This window comes from Lissotriton vulgaris, chromosome 10, assembly GCF_964263255.1.
Source record: "Lissotriton vulgaris chromosome 10, aLisVul1.2, whole genome shotgun sequence".
NCBI lineage: Eukaryota > Metazoa > Chordata > Amphibia > Caudata > Salamandridae > Lissotriton > Lissotriton vulgaris.
The window spans coordinates 158,691,916-158,715,718 of NC_141698.1; the positions used below are offsets into that span (position 1 = coordinate 158,691,916).

At 43.7% G+C, this 23,803-nt stretch overlaps 1 protein-coding gene across 1 annotated transcript in view; it reads right to left on the bottom strand.

The window, feature by feature from the left end:
• The window catches only part of OTOA (otoancorin), a 255,133-nt gene that overhangs the window by 32,315 nt on the left and 199,015 nt on the right, over positions 1-23,803 (bottom strand). The window contains exon 21 of the mRNA XM_086939735.1: positions 22,532-22,629. Within this exon, the coding sequence (XP_086795861.1) occupies positions 22,532-22,629 (98 nt within the window). The remainder of the gene's footprint in view (positions 1-22,531; positions 22,630-23,803) is intronic.

The following is a 23,803-nucleotide window of genomic DNA, read 5'->3' on the forward strand; positions in this document are numbered from 1 at the left end:
CACATTCCAGGGAACAGGAACAAAGTGGCGGACTACCTGAGTAGGGCGGCAGCGATGGAGCCCAGTACAGAATGCACTGAGGCGGCGGAAGAGTGGGTCGCACTCACCGAGGACCTAGAAATGTCCATAAGTAAACAGGAATGGAAAACAGCATATGAAGGAGATCCGGCCCTGGAAAAAGTGAAGGCCCATATCGTAAGGGGTTGGCCAGACAAAAGCAAAATGGAGCGTGGCCTTGTCCCCTACTTCGAAGTGAGAGAGGAACTGTCTATGGATGACCAGGGCATATTTGTATATAGAGGGGAGAGAGTCATACCCCCGGCAACGATGATATCCCGATTGATGGACATGTTACATGAAGGACACCTGGGAGCGGGAAAGTTGAAACTAAGGGCCAAGCAGAATTATTGGTGGCCAGGGATGGACATAAGAGCTGAAAGACACGTGAGAGAGTGCCCGAGGTGCCAGGGCGCGGACAAAACACTAAAACCATTGCGCCCTGCCCTTGGAAAAATTGATCCTCCACAAAATCCGTGGGAGGAACTGTCCATAGATATCTTAGGGCCAGTTCTGAATGCACAAGGAATACAGAAGTACATATGTGTAATGGTGGATCGCTACTCAAAATGGCCGGAATTAAAGATCGAAGAAACCATGGACACAGAGAGGATAGTGAGCTTCATGGCGGAAACCTTCGTGAGAGAGGGCATCCCAAAGTGTGTCCTCAGTGACAATGGACCCCAATTCCGCTCTGAAAGATGGTCCCAGTTCATGCGAAGAAATGGAATAGTGACGAAACACACATCCATATACCACCCGGCGGGGAATGGTTTGGTGGAGCGTTTCAATAGAGTGGTGATGGGCTCGATACAAGCGGCTATTTCAGACAACAAAGACTGGGAAGCAGAGATCTGGCACATGGTGTGGGCGTATCGGATAACACCCACGAACACTGGCTATAGCCCTTTCCAGATTTTGAGGGGCCGGGAGCCGTTCACCCAGGACAACAGGATATGGAAGGACAGAGTCATTAAGAGCGAGTGGTCACCGGCAGTGGTGCAAGCCAATCTAGAAAAAGCACAAGCGGTGTATACCAAACACTACGATGCAAGGAGGAATGTAAAGGACACGGCCCTCGAAAAGGGGGAATGGGTGAGAGTAAGACTGCCCACATTACAGAAAAAGGGTGAAAGTAAGTACAGCAAGCCCCTGAGAGTAGTGGAAGTCAAGGGCAGGGCAGCCTTGCTGAGCGATGGAAATGTGTGGTCGCAGGATCGCATGGCCAGGTGCAACAAAATACTCAACTGGAGAAGCAGTGGCAATATGGAAGAGGGTGAGAGCAACAATGACCACTCCAGTGAATATGGGGGTGAGGACCCAGACATTGGTGAAAGAGGGCATGAGGATCAAGAGGCAAGTGCAGAGCGTCAGAGTGAGGAAGACAGTAGCCGGAGTGTGCCTAGCGCGGCTGTGCTAGAGAGTGGACAAAGAGAAGAAGCAACAACTGCCACGTCCCCGGTAAGACTGACGAGAAGGGGCAGGGCGGTGGTCCCACCAGCGAGGCTCAGAGACTATGATATGAGTCAGGACTTGTTCATATAGTTCGTTGGAAAAAGGGGAGATATGTAGTGAGCGCGCTAGCACGGTACGTCACGTGGCTACGTGACGTACGTTGACGTAGAGGCGCGGCAGGCGCAGCGCGGCATTAGAGCGCGAGCAGGCTGGGCGAAGGACACGCTTTGCGCTCCTTGTATGTACAAACCTGAATAAAGAGGTTGACACCGTCACCCGACTCCGTGAGTTATTGGGGGAAGAAAGAGCATCATTACAAGAGGGAGTACCTAAATGGCCCCATCTTTCCTGGGGCTCTGAAAATCCTGACACCAAAATTGCGAGATTGGGGGAGAGTGACAGAAATGAAGATGAGCCTTGAGGGAAAAGCAGAAGGCAAGATCTGTGGCAGTCAACCCAATCTTTATGGCGGTTCTAGGTTCACAGAGCTACATATGTGAAGGCCTGTTTGAGAGATTTACTTTTTGTGGAACTCAGCGCCAGGATGCCCGTTGGGTGACAGAAGCGCTTTACAAGTGTGTTATACATACATTATACATACATACTCAATGATTCTATATAGATAGGAAGACGTCTAACACTGATAATTTGTAATCTTAAGAAACACATTTTGAAGACCGACCACCCAACTGGTAAGCCCGCCAAGATTTGTCAGTCTGGGGATAGGATGATCAAACCTCTTTGCATTGGTTACCGCATGTGCTTCAAAGGGAAGCATTGGTTTTATTGGAAAAAAAGTGAGACTTTGGAGAACAGCTGCAGCTGGTATGTTGTTTCTACTGTCAACATACAGTCAGACTAAGGATTGAACGAATGGTCTGAGGTCTGCAACAGGGATGATAGGTTTTGGTTTCTATAGATGAAGTTGGCTGCAGAAAATGTCAGATGTCAGTGACAATCATGGGATCGTAGAGATTTTGCCTGGATAACCAGTATAGACGAGATAGCCAGGGCGGGGTCTTTCGTGAGCCAAAATGCACCAAGGGAGGATTACCCAAAGGCTGTTGTGTTTTCTTCTTGAAAATCGGCATCTCATCACTTTGCACTAATAGCATACAGACAATTACAACCTCGATAGGCGAGCACGTAAGAGGTAGGAAAAAGAAGTATTATACCGCCTATGCATACGGTGTCCCTGATTTTCCAAATACTCTTAGCTGAATATGAGGAAGATTCACTTCCCAGTATTGTGCAGTAGACCGTACTTTGGAAGAGACCCCTTGTTCCTGATTATACAAACACCTACTGATAAAGTCATTCTCTCTCCAAGCCAGGCCTAAGATCTGCAGAGTTTGGTAGGCCAGTAAGGTCTTATAATTCAGTATCTAACTTCAAGGATAGCCTGTGCAAATCAAGTCAAAATTCATAATTTTCAATCAGAAAGACCAGTCACTAATGGGGAATATACTTAACCTCTTCCATGCTTGTGACGGAACCACTCTGTCACAAGCCACGGGTGAGCTGTGCTTGTGACGGAACGGTTTCGTCACGGCCCGCTCGCCGCGCCTGCGCGGCGCTGATTATGCGCCTGCGCTGACGCTTTAATGAGCGGTCGGGCGGGTTCATGACGGAACCGTTCCGTCACAAGCACAGCTCACCCGCGAGCCGTGACGGAGCGGTTCCGTCACTAGTATGGAGCCGCCACGCGGCCGCCCCACCCCCTTAGCGCTGCGGCAGAATAGCCGCCACAGCGAAGGGGTTAATGCATCTCCTATTGTTACTTTTGCATGGAAGGTAAACAACCGTGGCATTTTTATTAACGCTAACTTGACATTAGTAGACTAGATGAGCAATAATGTCAGGTGCTGCTTTTCAATTGCTCACCAAACAAAGATTCCGCCACGGCTCCGTCTTGATCCTAAAAGGGGGTGTGGGCAGCAATCACTGCACGCTATGATAATTTCTCATGTTCTATTGTGGTCACAGTAACGCTTAGGGCTCAATTCCGATCTTGCTCGGATAGCTCTCCGACCGAGTCGGATCCAGAGTGTTTTCCGACCGAGCCAGACTCTTGCAGTCCGCCCGAGCAAGTGCGATGCGGCCGCATGCAGCCGGACTCAGTTCGGTCGGACTCTAATTGAAGTCAATCAATCAATCAATCAGTTAATTTGTAAAGCGCCTTACTTACCCGCAAGGGTTTCAAGGTGCTGGGGGGGGGGTCTGCTGCTACTGGTCGAAAAGCCAGGTCTTGAGTTGTCTCCTGAAGGTCAGCAGGTCTTCGGTTCGTCGTTGGTTGAGGGGGAGGGTGTTCCAATGTCTTGGCGGCGCGGTGGGAGAAGGACCTGCCTCCAAACATGGTTCTACGGATGCGCGGGACAGTGGCCAGGGCGTGGTCAGCAGAGCGGAGTTTCCTGTTGGGTACGTAGAAGAAGAGTCGACTGTTGAGGAAGGCTGGGACGGTTTTGTGGAGTGCCTTGTGTGCGTGGATCAGGAGTTCGAAGGAGATTCTTCTGTCAACGGGGATCCAGTGCAGGTTCTTCAGGTGGGGGGTGATGTGGTCGCGGCACGGGACGTCGAGGATCAGGCGTGCAGAGGCGTTCTGGATTCTTTGCAGTCTGTTGATGAGCTTGGTCGAGGCTCAAGCGTAGAGGGCGTTTCCGTAGTCGAGTCTGCTGCTGACTAGGGCCTGGGTGACTGTTTTCCTCGTGTCTGTCGGGATCCATCTGTAGATTTTGCGGAACATGCAGAGGGTGTTGAAGCAGGTAGAGGACACTGCGTTGATTTGTCTGGTCATGGTGAGTTTTGATTCAAGGATGACTCCCAGGTTGCGTGCGTGCGTGGTTGGTAGGGGCTGGGGGTGTCCCCGGTGATGCGGGCCACCAGGAGTCGTCCCATGCTGAGGGGTTGGGCCCGAGGATGAGGATCTCCGTCTTGTCTGAGTTCAGCTTAAGTCGGCTTTCCTCCATCCAGTCGGCGACAGCCTTCATTCCCTGGTGGAGGTTGGATTTGGCGGTGAGGGGGTCCTTGGTGATGGAGAGGATCAGCTGCGCGTCGTCAGCATAAGAGATTATGTTGAGGTCGGGCTGTGGGCGATGCGTGCGAGTGGTGCCATGTAGACGTTGAGCAGCGTTGGGCTGAGGGACGATCCCTGTGGCACGCCGCAGAAGATCTTGGAGGCCTCGGACCGGAACGGGGGGAGGCGGACTCTTTGAGTTCTGCCGGAGAGGAAGGAGGTGGTCCATTCCAGGGCCTTGTCACGGATCCCTGCATCGTGGAGGCGCGTGCGTAGTGTGCGGTGGCAGACGGTGTCGAAGGCGGCGGAGAGGTCCAGGAGGATGAGGGCCGCCATCTCGCCATTGTCTAGCATGATCCTGATGTCGTCTGTGGCGGCGATGAGGGCGGTCTCGGTGCTGTGGTTGTTGCGGAATCCTGTTTGGGAGGGGTCCAGGATGCTGTTGTCTTCGAGGTGATGGGTGAGCTGGATGTTAACTATCTTCTCGATGACCTTTGTTGGGAACGGAAGCAGGGAAATGGGCCGTAAGTTCTTGAGGTTGCTCGGATCCGCCTTGGTTTCTTCAGTAGGGCGTTGATCTCGGCATGCTTCCAGCTCTCAGGGAAGGTAGCGGTCTCGAAGGAAAGGTTTAAGACATTGCACAGGAGGGGTGCAATGGAGCTGCCGGCTTTGTTGAAGATGTGGTGTGGAAGAGGATTGGACGGGAAGCCGGAGTGGATTGTGCCCATGGTCTTGATTGTGTCCTTGATGCTTACGTTGGCCCAGGTTGTCAGGGAGTCGTGGTCGATGGGGTGCGGTGGGTCTGGCATGACGAGGCCTGTAGGGGTCGTCCGGGGGTTGAAGCTGTCATGGATGTCGGTGATCTTGCGGTGAAAGAAGGTAGCAAGTGAGTTGCACAGGGCTTGCGATGGTGGAATGTCGTTGGCGCTGGAGCTGGGGTTGGAGAGTTCCTTCACGATGTTGAAGAGCTCCTTGCTGTTGTGTGCATTGTTGTCGAGGCGGTCTTTGAAGGAGGTCCTTTTGGCGGTCCTGATGAGGTGGTGGTGGTTGCGGATGGCGTCTTTGTGGGCGGCACAGCTTTCCGGCGTCTTTCCACTGTGCCATTTGTTCTCCAATTTCCGGCAAGTGCGCTTTGATGCTAGGAGTTGGCTCTCTTGCTGGTGTCTCTTGGTTGGCTTTTTCAGCGGGGCTTAGGGTGTTGGCCCAGTCATCCAGCCAGCGTCTGAGGATGCGTGCACCATCGTCGGGGTTGGTGGGGTTGGTCGGTGGGTTGAGTGCGAGGTTTGCCTGTTGTTGTTCTTCAGTGACTTTGCCCCAGCAGCGGCGGGGGATCTGTAGGGTGTGGTGGCGTTTGAGGGGTTTTCGGAAGGTGAAGTGATTGCAGTGGTGGTCTGTCCAGGTGAGTTCGGAGGCGTGGCTGAAGGCGACGTGGGGGCTTGAGGAGAAGATGGCATCAAGCGTGTGACAGGAGATGTGGGTCGGCGTCGTGACAAGCTGGTTTAGTCCGAAGTTGGCGAGGTTGTCGATCAGTGTGGAGGAGTTGTTGTCGTTGTTGTTCTCCAGATGATAGTTCAGGTCTCCGAGGAGGATGTAGTCGGTGGAGGTCAGCACGTGCGTGCTGATAAAGTCGGTGATGGAGTCGCAGAACTGTGGTTGTGGTCCGGGCGGTCTGTAGACAAGTGTGCCTCTCAGGGTGGTTTTGGGGTCCGTGTGGATCTGGAAGTGCATGTGTTCGGCGGTGCTGAGAGTCTCGTTGGTGTTAGTTGAGATCCTGATGGTGTTCTTGTGGACGATGGCGATTCCTCCTCCGGCTCCGTTGGTGCGGTCTCTAAAAGTGATCTTGTATCCTACGGGGATGGCTATGGTGATGTCTGGGGAGGAGGCTTCTTTCATCCAGGTCTCAGTCAGGAAGTGGACGTCCGGGGATGCGGTATCGAGTAGGTTTCAGAGCTCAACGTCGTGTTTGCGCTCGGAGCGGGTGTTGATCAGGATGCATCTGAGCTGGTTGGGTTCCGTCGTGGCGGGTGTCTCGTCGCCTTCAAGGGAAGAGAAGCTGCAGTTCCGGCAGGTGAAGGGACCGTGGGTGTGCTTCGGGGCGGCCTTGCAGCAGGTTTGGGTCCTTCCTGGGGTGAGGGCGACGAGGGTGCTGGCGTCGTAGCAGAGGCGGTCTTCATGGCTGGTGCGGGGGCCAGGTGGCCTGGCACTGGGCATGGTCCAGGCACGGACGGGCGCAGGCAGGCTTGCCTTTAGATGCGAGCTGAAGGGCACAGACCAAAAGGGAACTGCGAGCAAGAGGGCACAGAAGAAAGAATGCTCTATGCATAACAGGGGAAACCCATTAGACCAAACGGTACCTGGGTAATAAAGACTCAAATAAGAAATTGGTACCTTGGTTATACGGTATATGTTCTGAATTGAAATAATAAGGAATAAAGAAAAAGTATTCCCTATTTAGTGTTTATATCACTGTGACCACACTTAGTCTATTTTTATCTTTTACAGTCTCTTGTCTCGTCATGACCCACAGACACGTCAAAGGTTATTACTGAATGATTTTTATTTTATCAAATAAGAAAGTTTATATATCTCTCGTTTCCAATTTCAAAACACGTTTGTATATACAGGTAATTTTTTACATATATACAATAGAATAGAAGCCCTTCGTTTCCAAGTTAGGATGTCTCACTGCAAAAATAAACCAGACATTCCTATCGAGATCAAGCAGACTAATGTGAGGAAAACAAATAGGTAGAAATTATTTATACCCAATGTCTTAAAGATCCCTCAACACATTATTTAAATTAATCCAAAATATTTATATATATCTGCTGTCTCTTTTATAGTCGACGCGTTTCAGCCAATCAATTCTGGCCTCTTCAGGACTAGGGCTATTCACAATCCATCTGTACAAATAAGAATTAAAAAGAAGGAGAACAAACATCACTTTTAAATTCCATAAACTAATAACAAAAATACCTATCTACATATTTACATGTGGACATTAGATCAAACAAGATTCTTTGGATATTACTTCTGTGAGCAAGCTGACCATTGTGACATACCATTAATTAATTAAATTCAATTAAATTCATTGAACAAACCAGGGCATGGTATTTTAATAAGGCTGATTTTTTAGACACCTTCTTCGTAAGCTAAACTCCAGTAGTTTCCGGAGGTTTTATATCTTTTATTAATAACCACATTTATTTTATAGAAGTATATCTCTCCCAGTGTGGGTTATCGTAATGGAATGATGTTTACCGGGTTATAGAGTCGGAAATGCTTCTCAAATTCTCTCATGGGCTCTTTTTTATAACGCTGTGCTCGCTGTCAATCCAATTAGTTGAACTATTGCGTGGCCGGTGATTAGGTGATATGTATTACCCGTCTACAGCATCTGGGGAAAGAGACCACTATCAGTGCATAATCTACGTGGCCCGTGCAAGCTTTCTAGATGAATAGGGAACGCACTTACTTAGCTAGCGCTTCAAGCGCTTCTTGGTTATTTCATTTTACTTGATCGCGTGTGCTGACACAAAGTCGGCCCAACTCGTTGCTCTCTTCCCGGGGTCTGAAAGATATATAATAATGTCCCGCTCTCGTAAGCACCGCGTTGTAGCAAAGCAACGTTAGCCCAATATCTAAAGAACACAACACTTACGTTTTGCAATGTATCTCTTCTTTTCAAAGTTGGTCGTCGCTCTGTTATGTTTGAAAGCGCCCGCCTCTATATTTGGGCGACATTAAGAAGGGACTCCCTTTTCCGGGGTGGTTTGAATGGACACTGAAAAGGGGACTGTTGCACTTCCTGATTACCAGCATTGACACAAATGAGGGACTATTTCAACTCTCTCTTACCAAAGCTATCTCTGACGACTACCCTTACTTGGATACACCAGGTTCACATAAAAACCGGACTATAGGTTCCATTTGCTTACTCATTAACCGTATTATACCCTTAAGTTTAAAAGTCACAAGTGATGATATATTCACTATATTATATAGTCAGTCGCTCCTCACAATCTAAGCAGTGTTTTCATTAATGTATTTCAACAGTATCAATTGCATGTCATATCAAGGAACACCATTACAGTTTATTACATTAAAATTCAACACATCTTTACAATAAGGACCAGATTTCATCTTTTTCATTCAACCCTGTGGTTGCTGTCTTATATTTTTCAATCAGTCTCGCTTCTAATCTACACAGTTTGGATTCCATTTCTTCTGGTCTTGTTTTATCTAGTACACACAATACTGACCAGATTATATTCTCCTCTGAATGCTGATGAGTTTCAAAATGTTGTACTAAAGGAGCCCCTGAAGTTTTACATTTGATGCGTGACTTGTGTTGCAGGATGCGTTTCTTGACCAACTGGGTGGTTTGCCCAATATATGTCTTTTTGCAAGGACAAGTAATACAATAAATTGCATTTCTTGTGTTGCAATTGGAAAAGCTTCTTTGTTGGTGCATAGATCCATTGATCTCTATTTCTTTTGAGTCAGATGTTAAATTACAGGCCACACAATTCAAACACCTATAATGGCCAATTATAGGGGGTAATTTCAACATTCCTCTCAGATCTGTTATTTTTTTATCCTCTTTTCTCTCAGCTCTCACAAGCATTTGTCTTATATTTTTGCCTTTTTTAAAAGAAAATAGAGGTTTCTGGATTCCTAGATGTTCTATGATTTTCCAATGTTTTTGGATAATCTTTTTGATTTTGTGAGCTTTTGGGTCGAAGGTCAAGACGCATGTTAAAGGAGACTCTTTTTCTGTTGTCTTTGGTGTTAATAGATAGGTTTTATGTGAACCTGGTGTATCCAAGTAAGGGTAGTCGTCAGAGATAGCTTTGGTAAGAGAGAGTTGAAATAGTCCCTCATTTGTGTCAATGCTGGTAATCAGGAAGTGCAACAGTCCCCTTTTCAGTGTCCATTCAAACCACCCCGGAAAAGGGAGTCCCTTCTTAATGTCGCCCAAATATAGAGGCGGGCGCTTTCAAACATAACAGAGCGACGACCAACTTTGAAAAGAAGAGATACATTGCAAAACGTAAGTGTTGTGTTCTTTAGATATTGGGCTAACGTTGCTTTGCTACAACGCGGTGCTTACGAGAGCGGGACATTATTATATATCTTTCAGACCCCGGGAAGAGAGCAACGAGTTGGGCCGACTTTGTGTCAGCACACGCGATCAAGTAAAATGAAATAACCAAGAAGCGCTTGAAGCGCTAGCTAAGTAAGTGCGTTCCCTATTCATCTAGAAAGCTTGCACGGGCCACGTAGATTACGCACTGATAGTGGTCTCTTTCCCCAGATGCTGTAGACGGGTAATACATATCACCTAATCACCGGCCACGCAATAGTTCAACTAATTGGATTGACAGCGAGCACAGCGTTATAAAAAAGAGCCCATGAGAGAATTTGAGAAGCATTTCCGACTCTATAACCCGGTAAACATCATTCCATTACGATAACCCACACTGGGAGAGATATACTTCTATAAAATAAATGTGGTTATTAATAAAAGATATAAAACCTCCGGAAACTACTGGAGTTTAGCTTACGAAGAAGGTGTCTAAAAAATCAGCCTTATTAAAATACCATGCCCTGGTTTGTTCAATGAATTTAATTGAATTTAATTAATTAATGGTATGTCACAATGGTCAGCTTGCTCACAGAAGTAATATCCAAAGAATCTTGTTTGATCTAATGTCCACATGTAAATATGTAGATAGGTATTTTTGTTATTAGTTTATGGAATTTAAAAGTGATGTTTGTTCTCCTTCTTTTTAATTCTTATTTGTACAGATGGATTGTGAATAGCCCTAGTCCTGAAGAGGCCAGAATTGATTGGCTGAAACGCGTCGACTATAAAAGAGACAGCAGATATATATAAATATTTTGGATTAATTTAAATAATGTGTTGAGGGATCTTTAAGACATTGGGTATAAATAATTTCCACCTATTTGTTTTCCTCACATTAGTCTGCTTGATCTCGATAGGAATGTCTGGTTTATTTTTGCAGTGAGACATCCTAACTTGGAAACGAAGGGCTTCTATTCTATTGTATATATGTAAAAAATTACCTGTATATACAAACGTGTTTTGAAATTGGAAACGAGAGATATATAAACTTTCTTATTTGATAAAATAAAAATCATTCAGTAATAACCTTTGACGTGTCTGTGGGTCATGACGAGACAAGAGGCAGAAGAAAGAATGGGCACACAGTGGAACAGATTTAAATGGGCTGGCACACAGGAAACAGAAGCAAAAGCTGGGCACAGCTGACTCCGGGCATGGGGGGCACAAAAGCGCTGGTGGAGCTGCAGCGGGGGAGCGACCTACCTGGCAAGAAGTCAATGGGAGACAGTCGTACGATGCGTACATGGGCTCCCATTGACTGAATGAGTACGTCTCGCACAAGGGCGCCCCCTGCAGTGGGTACGCATCGGTGCCATCCGCACCATACATGCCTGTGTTGGGGAGATCCTTGGGTCTCCCCCTGTGTCTGAGTCGTAAGGCTACGGGTGACAGGGGGTCCGATGCAGACCCCCAAAGGCAGCTTCCCGGATGTTTTGCAAGCCGGAAACTTCGGCTCGAACTGACTATCCGACGCGTGCATCATGCTGGCTCGGTCGGCAATCGCCTCCATTGCACGGCACAGTTTGCTTACAGACGAGACGTACGGAGTGGTTTGGACCCGGAAACGATTCGGTCAGTGAATTTTGCGTTGCTCGCATCGTACTTGCTAGCTCGTGCAGCTGTACGAGTCGGGCAGAAAACACACGTACGGCTCATGCTTTTTCCGGACGGATCCTGTTTGGTGCCCTTCTTCTGAGCAAGATCGGAATCGGGTCCTTAGTTGCATAGGCACCCATTGGGGAAAGGGGTGTCTGATTTTCCCCAGCCACCCCTTTCCCCAATGGGTGCCTATGCATTCGGTCGGAACATCGGCTCCCATTGAAGCCAATAGGAATTCAACCAAATCGTTTCTGGAAGCATCCGGATGCATCGTAATCGGTCGATCGGACTCTCCCAATCCGAGTCAGTCGGAAACCATTCCTCAACAGATTTGGTCGGGAAGATTTCCAAACCGCATTGGAATCGGGCTCTTTCTATTTCAACTCCAACCTAAACCATTTTTGGGAAGGTGCTAGACACTTTCGAGGGTGACATTTATTACTCCCACTCCAGTATAAACCATTTTGGGTAGGGTGTTGGACACTAAAGTGGTGACAGTTACTATTTCCACTCCAATGTAAAGCACTTTTGGGAATCAAGTGGACACTAAAGGGGCAACATATACTATTTCAAATCCAATCTAAACCATTTTGGGGGAGGCATTGGGAACTAAAGGGGCAACATTTACTAGTCCCACTTCAATCTAAACCATTTTGGTGAAGGTGTTGACACTAAAAGGACAACATTTACTATTCTCACACCAATCTAAACCATTTTAGAGAAGCTATTAGACACTACAGTTTACATACACAATCAATACTTCGTAGTCACACATTCATTACCATATAAAATAATGTGTTATACACCATTAAAAAACATATCATTTTAATATTATTTATTATTATTCCTAACCTTTGAAAAAATACATATTCCAGATTTAAAAATAATTGAATATATAAAAAACATATAAAACATTTTTTATAAGTACATAATTAATATACATTGTATTACATTTAAATGAATAAATAATATAATATTTATAATCCCGGCAACTGAACATATTCCAAAAATATAAATAATAAAAGATTCTTTATCAGAACTATTTTTATTCAAATTTAAATAAACATATAATATTCAAATTCCTCGTAATGAATAAATCACAAATAATACATATTTATTCTATTCTCATAATTTTTAATATTTATTACATGCATTTAAAATTAAGACAAAAATTAAGTAACTTAGGAAAGTACAATTTTAAATATTTAAAAACAAACAATTCTTATAACATTTCCAAGATAAAAATGATTTCATAATATAAGCGTATTTCATAAAATATATGTAACAAATGTAAATTCACAAAACTTTTACACAATTCAATTTAAATGAAGTACATGTTATTTTTTCACAAAGTTTCTATAACTAAAATATTCATTTTCGTAATTACAATAAAATACAATTTTTAAAATAAATATAATTAATCATTACATTGGAAATAATTCTGAAATATGTTTAATAAAATTTAATTGTTTAAAAAATACATTTCTCAATTTTACAATATTGATTTGCATATCATTCAAAAAGAAACATTGCATTTAAATTAAAATATTAACTTTTTAAAAATCCCCTCCATCCTTATCCCCTAAAAAACTAACATCCAACTGTACATTAATTTTACACATTAATACAACTGGAAGTATTACTTTCAAAATTAATAGATTATCTTACTAAACACAAATAAAAAATACTAAACACATAAAATCAAACACACTAAAATAAAATACATATAAAATAACACAAACTATTTTAGACGCAACAATATTTTCCAAAACAATATTAAAAACACCACTTAAAATTATATTCTTAAGCTCGATTTTTCTGTCCACAATATTTTCAACATCTTGATATTCTTGACACAATATTTTTCTCAACATCTTGATATTCTTGACACAATTTCACTATTGTTTATAACTATTTGCAGCTCTCATGCTTTATGTGAGATGGTATTAACTGGGGATGTAGCTCACAAAGTGAACAGTGGGACTTAAAAAGGGTTATATTGTCTGGATCCAAAGTCTCTCTGGTAATTTATCCCACAATGAAAAGCATGTAAGCTATATAGTTGAGGTTGTGTGCCTTTGGCTGTGCTCTGGGATTGCCAATATGGAATGGTGTCAGGGGCTGGGATAAAGACTGGCTTCAGGGGGCTACTGAAAATACCAAAAGTTGGTGATGGCAAAATCTTAGGTGGAGCACCACATTGTTCTCATGTCTATCACGTTTTGATAGGATCAATGTTCAAAGTAAGATGAGAATACAATTTACTCATTGTGGAGTTGGTAGAGGTGCGGGAAAGGGGCCCTGCTAAGGCTTAAGCCAGAAAATGGGAGAACATTGTGGGTTAGAATATGTTTAGGGTCTGTACCAATAACTGAGAAATAGCATATATCAGAGACATTTATCAGTGGACTTTTCTGTTTTAAAGTGCCCAAAACTGTGTTTCCGGGTTATGGTGGGGTGGCTTTGCAATTGTGCTAAATGAATGCTTTATCTACTCAGATTGTTGTGGGACACTTTCACTGCCGTCAATTGGAAGTTCACATTGGATTAATTGTCTAATGTAATATGTGCAGTCTCACTTGCTAATGAAATTAAAACTTTATTTGCCAAAAATTGTTGATCCACCTCTCACGCTTGACATTATATGGGAATCCTTTAGAGTTTATGTTAGACGTGTGCCAATGTCCTTGGAGTATGCTAGTCTTAAACATTCAAGGGAAAAAATGGAAAAAACGAACAGGTCTTTCCTGAGGTAGGGGTGGCCTATAATAAAACAGGTGATCATGCAGTACTGAGTGAGATCAAAGATCCTATGTTGGCATGCTTCAAAAAAGGAAGATAACTTTAATGTCACAGAATTTTCTTGCAAGAAAGTATGCAAGAGGGGACTGACTGTTTACGGGAACAGTGTGGCTTCTTAGAAGAGAAGGCAGTGTAATACTACTTCAGTGCAGTAACTACAAAAAAGGTACACTTTGTTACTTATTGTGAATTTGTAGGAAAAGGTGGTATGAAACGGACGTCTCTCATGTTAGCAATTTACATAGATTGGAATGCATCCATGGTTTGCAACCTCAGCAATTGTTGTAAACCATTGATTGGATGCACTATTGTTTTGCAAAGTGAAAGTCGGAGCTTAGATTACAAATCTTTTTAACATCACATAAAATCTCATCACATGACATAACATCACATGACATCACTTGGCATCACACCACATCTCATCACATCAGATAATCAACTAGTACCCCAATAGTAGCTCCAAATTCCTCTTCGCCTCAGGATGGTCTAGAGTTTGCCACTAACGAACTTGTGGGAACTCAGACCAATATCTCATGTAAACCTCCCTCAAAAAAGGCAAAGGGCTCTAACAAAGTAAATAGTAATTTAAAATGACCTGCAGCTTGGAAAAAAACACAACAAGGAAGGGAACAAAGAGGTGGTCTCAGGAGAAGAAGCAGTAAACCAGGGTTTGGGTGAGATCCCATCATGTGCGCAGTATGCACAGTTTGTAAGTACTATGGAAAAAATTTTGTAAACACACCTTGACCCCCTTCTGGGTATTCTTAGCAGCATTGATAAGTTCCTGAAGATCTTGATTGGTTCAAATTTGTCCAGCGTAACCAGTGGGAGTAAAAAGGCATTGGATATGGAATCTTCACCTTCCTGAAAACACCCTTTGCTCTTTCAGAGGCTGAACAAGCCGGATCCTCAGCAAGCATCTTGCCATCAAGCTAATAACTCAGCTGTTAAAATTTTATTCTGTCCATCCCAAAATAGAGCAACCAGAGACCAGTCCCGTGAACAAAGAATGGGCTTGCCACTAAATGCATCTGGGCCACACATTTCAGAGAATGGTGAACTTCTTTCTATTAGGCACCCGAAAATGGGAACTTATACTAAAAGAGTTCTTCACCTTCCACCAGAAACAACTCTATTGGTTTTAGTGCTAAAACATGTTCCCCATCTATGGCTCAAAAGGGAAGAAATGCTTCAATTAATGAAAAAAACTATGCATTGGTTAGCAAGAACCCCAAATTGCCCTAATTGTGAGGAACAATTCAGAAACATAAACAATGTACAGCGAGTTTCATGGGTAGGCCCACAACTCAAGGCCGATGCTGGTGATTGTGTTGTTATTAATTTTAAAAACATGAACTTGGTTGGCAAGACTCTGTAGGTTTACTACCTCAAGGGGATCCATTATGGCTGTACCCCTATATTACTTTTATAAACCAAGTGCACAGGCACACCCAAGGTTTCATTATGCTGACCTTTGTGCAAATCAGCCCTATGTTATTTCAACTTTAATCATTTTTTGCCTCTGAAACAAGTGGACTGACTGCATTGTTGGGGGTTAAATACTACTCTGAACACAGGCTACGAAGACGTGATGATAGATATTGAAGGTAGTATAGATAAACCTGTAGCCAATCTTATTATGAATTTGCAAATTCCAACCGAATTGGGATCAGAAATGATAGTAAATATGACTTTGCCAATTATAACCCAGAGGTCTGTTGATGACCGTCAGTGGTTACGCAAGTAGGCATGGTGTATCCCCTAAACATAATTTCACTGTCTCTGGGTGTTTGTTTTGGAATGTTTCAGAAAAGGGGGTGGTCATGAACAGAGTGTCTGAATTAAGCAGACCACTCTTACCCAGTCCAAAGATCAGGGCTTGATCCATCACTGTTATTTATCTCACTGCACCATCCCAGCTCAAAACCTGGCTATATGCAAATCAGTCTGTCCCTGGCCCAGTGCATCAGCGTGGAAGGGTATACTCAGATGTGAGTCCCTAGCTCATTGCACCATCAGGATTCAAGCAAGCCGGGCCGAAGACGGCTGAAATGCCAGAAACCGGTCCCCGGTAGCTTGTTTCCTTCCCAGTATAAGAATTGGCTTGGTAGTTTGGTCTGCCCTGTTCCCATGATGCACTGGGCCAGGGTCAGACTAATTTGCATATAGCCAAGTTCTGAGCTGGGATGGTGCAGTGAGCTAAAAAACGGTGATGGATCAAGCCCTGATCTTTGGACTGGGTAAGAGTGGTCTGCTTAGTTCAGACACTCTGTTCATCACCACCCCCTTTTCTGAATCATTTTTGTCCACCATAAGCGTGGAAGGGTATACTCAGATGTGAGTCCCTAGCTCATTGCACCATCAGGATTCAAGCAAGCCGGGCCGAAGACGGCTGAAATGCCAGAAACCGGTCCCCGGTAGCTTGTTTCCTTCCCAGTATAAGAATTGGCTTGGTAGTTTGGTCTGCCCTGTTCCCATGATGCACTGGGCCAGGGTCAGACTAATTTGCATATAGCCAAGTTCTGAGCTGGGATGGTGCAGTGAGCAAAAAAACGGTGATGGATCAAGCCCTGATCTTTGGACTGGGTAAGAGTGGTCTGCTTAATTCAGACACTCTGTTCATCACCACCCCCTTTTCTGAATCTGTTTTGGAATGTGGCAGGTTTATCAAATAAAGTTAGGAATGAGGCTTGGCTCCACTTAGCGAAAGGTTATAGCATTATCTGTCTCCAAGAAACCTGGGCTAGGGAAATAGTCTATATTGATGGCTATGTATCCATTCATACCCCAGCTAGTCTGGCATTGAGCGGACACCATAAGGGTGGACTGCTTACCCTATTGGCAACTACTTTAGCAAATAGTGTTGGCAAGACTCAGCTTAATCCTCCGCATTTCCAATTAATTAATATTTTATATGAGCAAAATGTAACATTAGTTATTGTCAACTCTTATCATAATAATTTTGTTACTATAAACATTTCCATAACTGAGAAGCTTGAATATTCCCTCAGTAAACACCTAATGGAACTTAATACGGATTTAATCCTTCTTTGGGGGGGGGGGGGTATATTTCAATTGTAGACTATGCCCCTTATCCAAGAAGTTCTTAAATTCTAAATGTGTGTTTTGAGTGACCACTTTCCATTAGCCATTCTGTTTGAGATTCAGACTGGAAAATCTATTGGGAAATGAAAGCTACACCCCATAATTCATAACAAAAATAAGGGTCTTTTGCGTAAGTGGAAACTTGTGGACCGGTACATTGTCTATTGAATCAGATAATGATGTCCAATAAAGCACAAATCTTAGAGTGCCTAAAGATTAGAATAGATCCATTAAGTATGTTAGCAGCTTTTGCTGACATAATTAAGACGACCAATCGAGGATTACATGGGGACAGAACACCGAGATCTCAAAGACCTTATAAATGGTTTAATAGTGATTGGTCACGGTCCCAGAGTAACCTCATTATGGTGCTGAAACAAAAAGCCAGGGATAATGTATCTGTGAGACATCTTCGACACCAATACAAACAGGCAATTTTGAAATGTAAGATGGCTATCAGATATGAGGCATGGGAATAACTTCATCAAGAAAGTATTAAAAAAGACGACAGCCTCTTTTGGAAGACTTTTAATGCTACCTTTTTTCAAGACACATAACAGTTGTACTGATTATACAATCATGCCTGAGAAATGGGTTGAACACTTTGCAGGTGTCTATAGAGAGAGAGAGGGAGGGCGTTTGCTCCTTAGAGTCTATTGAAAATCAAATAGGTGCAACGCATACAGAGCTGGCACCTCCTACTTATGAGGAAGTCATAAAAGCCTTAAGCCAAACCATAAAGAATAAGGCATCTGGCCCGGATGGTGTCCCTGTAGATCTCATTGTGGCTAACCCTGATCTTTGGCTCCCACTATTTTAACCTGTGTAGCACACCTGGGCCCGCCAAAATCTTGGTTGAACTTGATTATAATACCCATTTTTAAAAAGGGAAACAGGTCTGATCCTAAGTGCCATCGCCCAATTTTATTGATTGACTGCACATGCAAATGAAAGGGCAGGATCATACTGGATCATTTGGAAGCTTGGGTAACAGAAAGAGAGAGACTTTATGACATAGAGTATGGTTTCAGGAGCGGCCTGGGTACTGTTGAGCAGTGCCTTAACCTCCACCTGGTCATACGCAAACATACACTAGCAAAGAATGGTTCCCTTTATCTGGGAATTATGGATTTAACATCCGCTTTTGACTCAGTGGTGAGAGGGAAGCTGTGGAAAAAAATGCTAGACATGAGCCTAGACATTTCTCTAGTTCACTTTCTAGCACAGATGCACCAGGGTGTAACTGGGAAAGACAGGTATGGGGCAGATGGGGAACTAACAACCCCCATTAAAATTAATCATGGAGTACTCCAAGGGTGCGTGTTAGCCCCTTTTTTAATTCTGTTGATACATCAATGTCCTGGAGAGCTACCTCAACCAAGGGCAGGTTGATCTTCCAAGGGTAGGGACTAAAAATCTCCCGACATTGCTTTATGCGGATGACTGTGTGCAGATGTCCAGAACTGGTGTGGGTCTGCAAACTCTTTTAACCAGATTTAATGATTTTGTGTGTGACCTAGGTCTAAATCGTATCACAGGGTGGTTGGGAAAACCCCTTCTACCTTAAAGTCCTGTTAAATTATTGAAGGGCCAGATGTATGGCCATTGGAATTTGCGACTCACAAATTGCGAAAAATTGCAAGTTGCAATTTGCGAGTTGCAAAATCTAATGTACAACAGTGTCTGAGACGCTGTTTGCGATTCCCAATGGTGTAGCAAATTGCATGTCTGATACATATTAATGAGGCTGTTGCAATTTGCAACCCCATTGGGAATGGCTGGCACTCCCAGGGATGGTGGCCTGCTGGGGTCAACAGACCTCCATGCCTGTGACTGCTTTTCAATAAAGCAGTTTTTTAAAAAATCCAGCCTGTTTTCCTTAGAGGAAAAAGGGATGCATTTAAAAAATAAAAATGAAACTTTTCAGTTTCATTTTTTAAGGGCAGACAGTGGTGCTTGGGACCACTGCCTGCCCTTAAAAAATATTTGCGCATGCATTCACAAAGGGGGACTCCTTGTTTGTGAGTGATTTACCACCCTTCTGAGAAGGGTGGTAAACTTCGAGTGTTTTGCGACCGCAATTGCGGTCACAAAACATTCTTACATGGATGTTGGAGTTGCTATTAGAAAGGGACGCCCTTGTCACGTCCCTTCCTAATAGCGAGTCGCTAACCCTATTTTGCGAGACTCACAAAATAGGGATGGTACATTGGCCTGACATTTTTTGCGGTTGCAAAGGGTCTGAAATCCCCTTTGCGATTGCAATTTGGCCGTACATCTGGCACGAAAACTCCTACCTAGGTCTCCCCTTTGACCAGAAAGGTTCTTGGCACCACCTGTTTGAAACCAGGGTAAGATGTTTCTACGGAAACTTGGAGGCACTATTTAGGTCTGTGAAACTAGGATCCAGACCAATTGATATGATGATTAACATTTATAAGGGGCGCTTTTGCTCTATAATTCTGTAATGAAGTTTGGGTCTTTTGCAACTCGTCAAGCCTCCAGGCGGTAGAGAATTCCATTCATAGGTGATCATTAACAGTTCCTAGTAGTCTCCCAATCATACTTTATGATATGGAATTAGGCCTGACGAATATACAAATTACACCAACTTTGTTATGGTACTCGGTATGGGCAAAGGATGAGCCGACCCTTAATCGTGCTATAATATTGAACTATATGAGCCTTAATCATATGCAGAAAATACCATGGCGTGGAGAGTCAAAATTGTCAAAATTTCGAAAACCCAGTTGAAAGGGGATCTTTTATACATTTTAAAGGAGAACAAGTAGCGCTTGGAGACTGTGAAGAAGAGACAGTAGCGAAATATCTGCCCCTAGTTTGCTCTGAATATCTATAGCCCTATCTTTCTTTTTTCTTTTGCCACTCAAACAGGTTTTATCTTATTAGATTCTCGTTAGCATCACACATTTGTTGGTTTCTTACCCCCTCAAGGCCTACTGTGATGCTAAACTTGATTCATGTCTATGCTTGTCAGCTCAGAATATGTTTCATTTCCTGTTTTTTTGCTGGATATACACCAAACCACGGAGGGATTTTATTGTTCCGCTATTAAGGGTTCTGAATATTAGGAAATGTAGGCCAGCCTTGTATCATCTCCAGTCCCTGAAAGATTAATATACAAGCCTAATGGGGCATAGCTTCATCTCTACAGCAGTTTGTTTACAGAATTTAGCTGGGAAATTAGGATTTATTTATCGCTAGGTAATGAAGTAAATCTTTAGGGCTCGCCTATCCCATTCCGCAAGGAATGGATGGGGGAGAATTTTAGTGGGCAAAATAAGTTCTCATCCCATCGGGCGGATTTCCGACAGTTCAGGTGAACACAAGCATGCGCTTTTCCCTCGCTCCCGAGCCGCCTGCCTCTGAGAGCTTCACTTCAAAGGGTTCCCTCGCCCACTACTTCACACTTCACGGCCGCCAGACCGTGTCTCCCATTTCTCCTCCCCCGCCCACTGCTTCACACTTCACGGCCGCCAGGCCGTGTCTCTCATTTCTCCTCCCCCCTCCCCACAGCAATGCCAAGAGCTTATTTCGCCAGGCCGTGTCTCGCATTTCTCCTCCCCTCCCCACAGGAATGCCAAGAGCTTGTTTTAAATGTTAGTGCTAAAAACTCTCCACAGCGGCTGACCACAGGTTCAGCACATCAATCCCTGTATATACAATTGTAAAGAGTCCTGTGCAAAAGGCCTAGGAAGCTTGCCACAGTTGGGCTCCACTGGAATCCAGAAAAGATCAATTTGTCAAATATGGAAGGTGCACCAGGAATGAAGTCACAGTCTTATGTGTAAGTCCATCAAGTTTCTTTATTTTTCATCATGGTAAACAATTTTACCTCAGCCAACGCATTTCGTTCTCATGCAAGGAACTTCTTCAGGGCTATATATAATATTAATTGGAAATTCTCAAAAATTCTCCAAAAGCTTCACTGGTGTAATCTCAGATAAATTAGGTGAGTAATGCAAGAAGGAGCCCCACAATAAGGGTTCAGGTAAACGCAATCCAGCCCTTACGATCTGGACATTCTCTTTCTAAGCAACCAGCAGGTACACCCGATAGTAGTTTGAAAGATGCACAATGTATTTTCATCTTAATTAATCTTAATTTTATAAAACTTTTTTATCATGATCCCTGAAATTCATGTGATACTCAATTACCTATTATTGGTAATTTTTAAAATATTTCCTGAAATTGTTATATTGTGTACTTCATTTTTTCCTTTTTACTTTATGGCACTATGCACTTTACTTATTTGCAAGTTGTCAAAAACACATGCTTGATGTATTGGAATTGTTTTTATATTTAACATCCATAGCCTATGACTTGATGCTGTCCTGTGGAATGTTATTTTATCACCCAGTCTACATTGTTTAGAACTAATGTTATTATATATGTTATTATATATAAATATAACAAATATTATTATATTTCTTTCGTTAGATATATTTATACGTTAAAATATATCTAACGAAAGAAAAGATATTGTTGTCCCTGTACTAATTTGAAAGCTAATTGTTTCATTTTGTGAGCTGCGCCACACGAGAAATTAAAATTAGACCATGGGGGAATCTTGGTATATTTGGTACTTGAAAATAACCAACCCAGCCTGCAAGCATGCCTCAGGCATCAAGTAATGTCTTCAAGAGATGCTCAATAAATTAGGATTAGGCTTCATTGGGTGTATTCTGATTGATGTGAACAAGTCCATGACTATCTTAGGGCCATATACCTTGAACATACACTTATCACAGCAGTTGGAGGTGTGCAAGAGACCATACATGTATTGGTCAACAGGCAGCACTAACTGTGGGAGTGGAGAAGAGATTACCAAACCTCTTAATTTTCATAGCCTCCAGCTAGCCCTCCATCCTTTTATACATATTTGGACTTGGTTCTTAGCTGGCCTTTGGGAAGACAATATGTCAATGGCTTTACCATTTTGTGTCAGCTTCTTAGCGCTATGACCTATGAACAGCAGAGCTCTAGGGGTTAACTGGTGGTTAACTGCTAAAAGTAACAATATATTTGTGATGTTGACTCGCTGTGTCAATTCACATTTTCCTAAAATTCTTTTCACACTTTATAACTGGAACATGTACGAGGCGCTCTAAACTCTCTCCATTACGTCTTTCGTAAATATTGCAAACATGCCTGGTACCTCAAACTTCTGCATATGACAGCTTGGTTGCAGAATTATGGTCAGCTTCAGGAGTCTTTTTAATCTAAGATTTTAATGGTTTGACGTTGCAAACTAAAATCATGTTAAATACACTTAAATGCATGTTTACCCCAGGAGAGATCAATCGTTTTCTTCATTACTAACAACTTACTTTGAAAACGTCCTCAGGCATTACTTGTATTGCTGATGGGTGGATGAATGGCATTAGGTCTTTCCTCAAAGCTCTTACATCCTCTTTGCTCAAACCAGCTGTAGAGGAAATCAAAGGGTGAAGTATTTCGTTATTGACAGGTCTCCTTAGCTGTTCATGTTCTGAGTTACTGTCTACTGATATTCATACAACATGGCAGGTAAACATAAATCAATTGACCCTGGGGGCTGTTTTAAGTACTAACTACTTGGTACAGTAGTTGGCAATCTCACCACCTCACATGAGAGGGGATAGTGACACAAAACTAGAACCAACAAGCATTGGCAAAACCAATACGTCTGGTTTATTAATGCACTGTAAAGCCAGACCTAAAAAGACCATGTAGTTTAATGACTGCCCTCCTTTCATCTGTGCTGCTGACAGAGAAAACCAACAGGAATTATCTATTTATCTAACACACTTTAGTAGCTTTACAATGTAATGTGTGTATCTTTGAAAATTCAAGCTCAGGCAGCTGGGTAAATAAACAAAATTATCATAGCTGTGTGAAGGATAAGCACTTTTTTTGTAGAAGCACACAACTTCTGGCTAATCAAAACATGCACTCCTGGCTCCCAACAAGTGGGCGGAGCCACAGCCCCTCTCCTGGTGGTTTTCACATAATTGTCTTGTGACAGCTGCGCTGTCAAACCAGAGCATAAAAACTGGTATGCTAGTAAGCTGCTAAGGATACTCATTCAGACTCAAAAGGGTGTTTGACTGAAACTGGAGCAAAAGGATGGCGGGGAGTCTGGGGCAGACGGCAAGACCGTCCGCCGCTTTTCCAACGGTCGCCTTTGCGACCGGCAGAAAAAAGTGCTTATATATGGTGGCGGTGTCTGCGAGACACCGCCAACCATATTAAGATGCCGGTGGTCCTATGCATTTCCACGGTGGCATTACCGCCATGGAAAGGCATATGGTCTTTGCTTTGGGGGCCCGTTGCGGGCCCCCAGGGTGAAGGGGGGTGGGGGGTAACTATGGTTCTCCCCTGCGTTTCAAAGTACAACATGGCAGGCACCGCACGGGGCCTGTCATGTTGCGCTTTGAAACGCACAACATGCATTTTTAGCATTGCAGCGGACGGTGCTTTCAGCACCGCCCGCCGCAATGGTAAAAATTCGGGATGCACCCTCCACTGTGGCGGGTGCATCCTAATTCGTCGCCCGGGACCTCCGCCCCTGTGGAGGATGGTCCCTTCCTACGACGGGATCGGCCCCCTTGTCTGCTGGA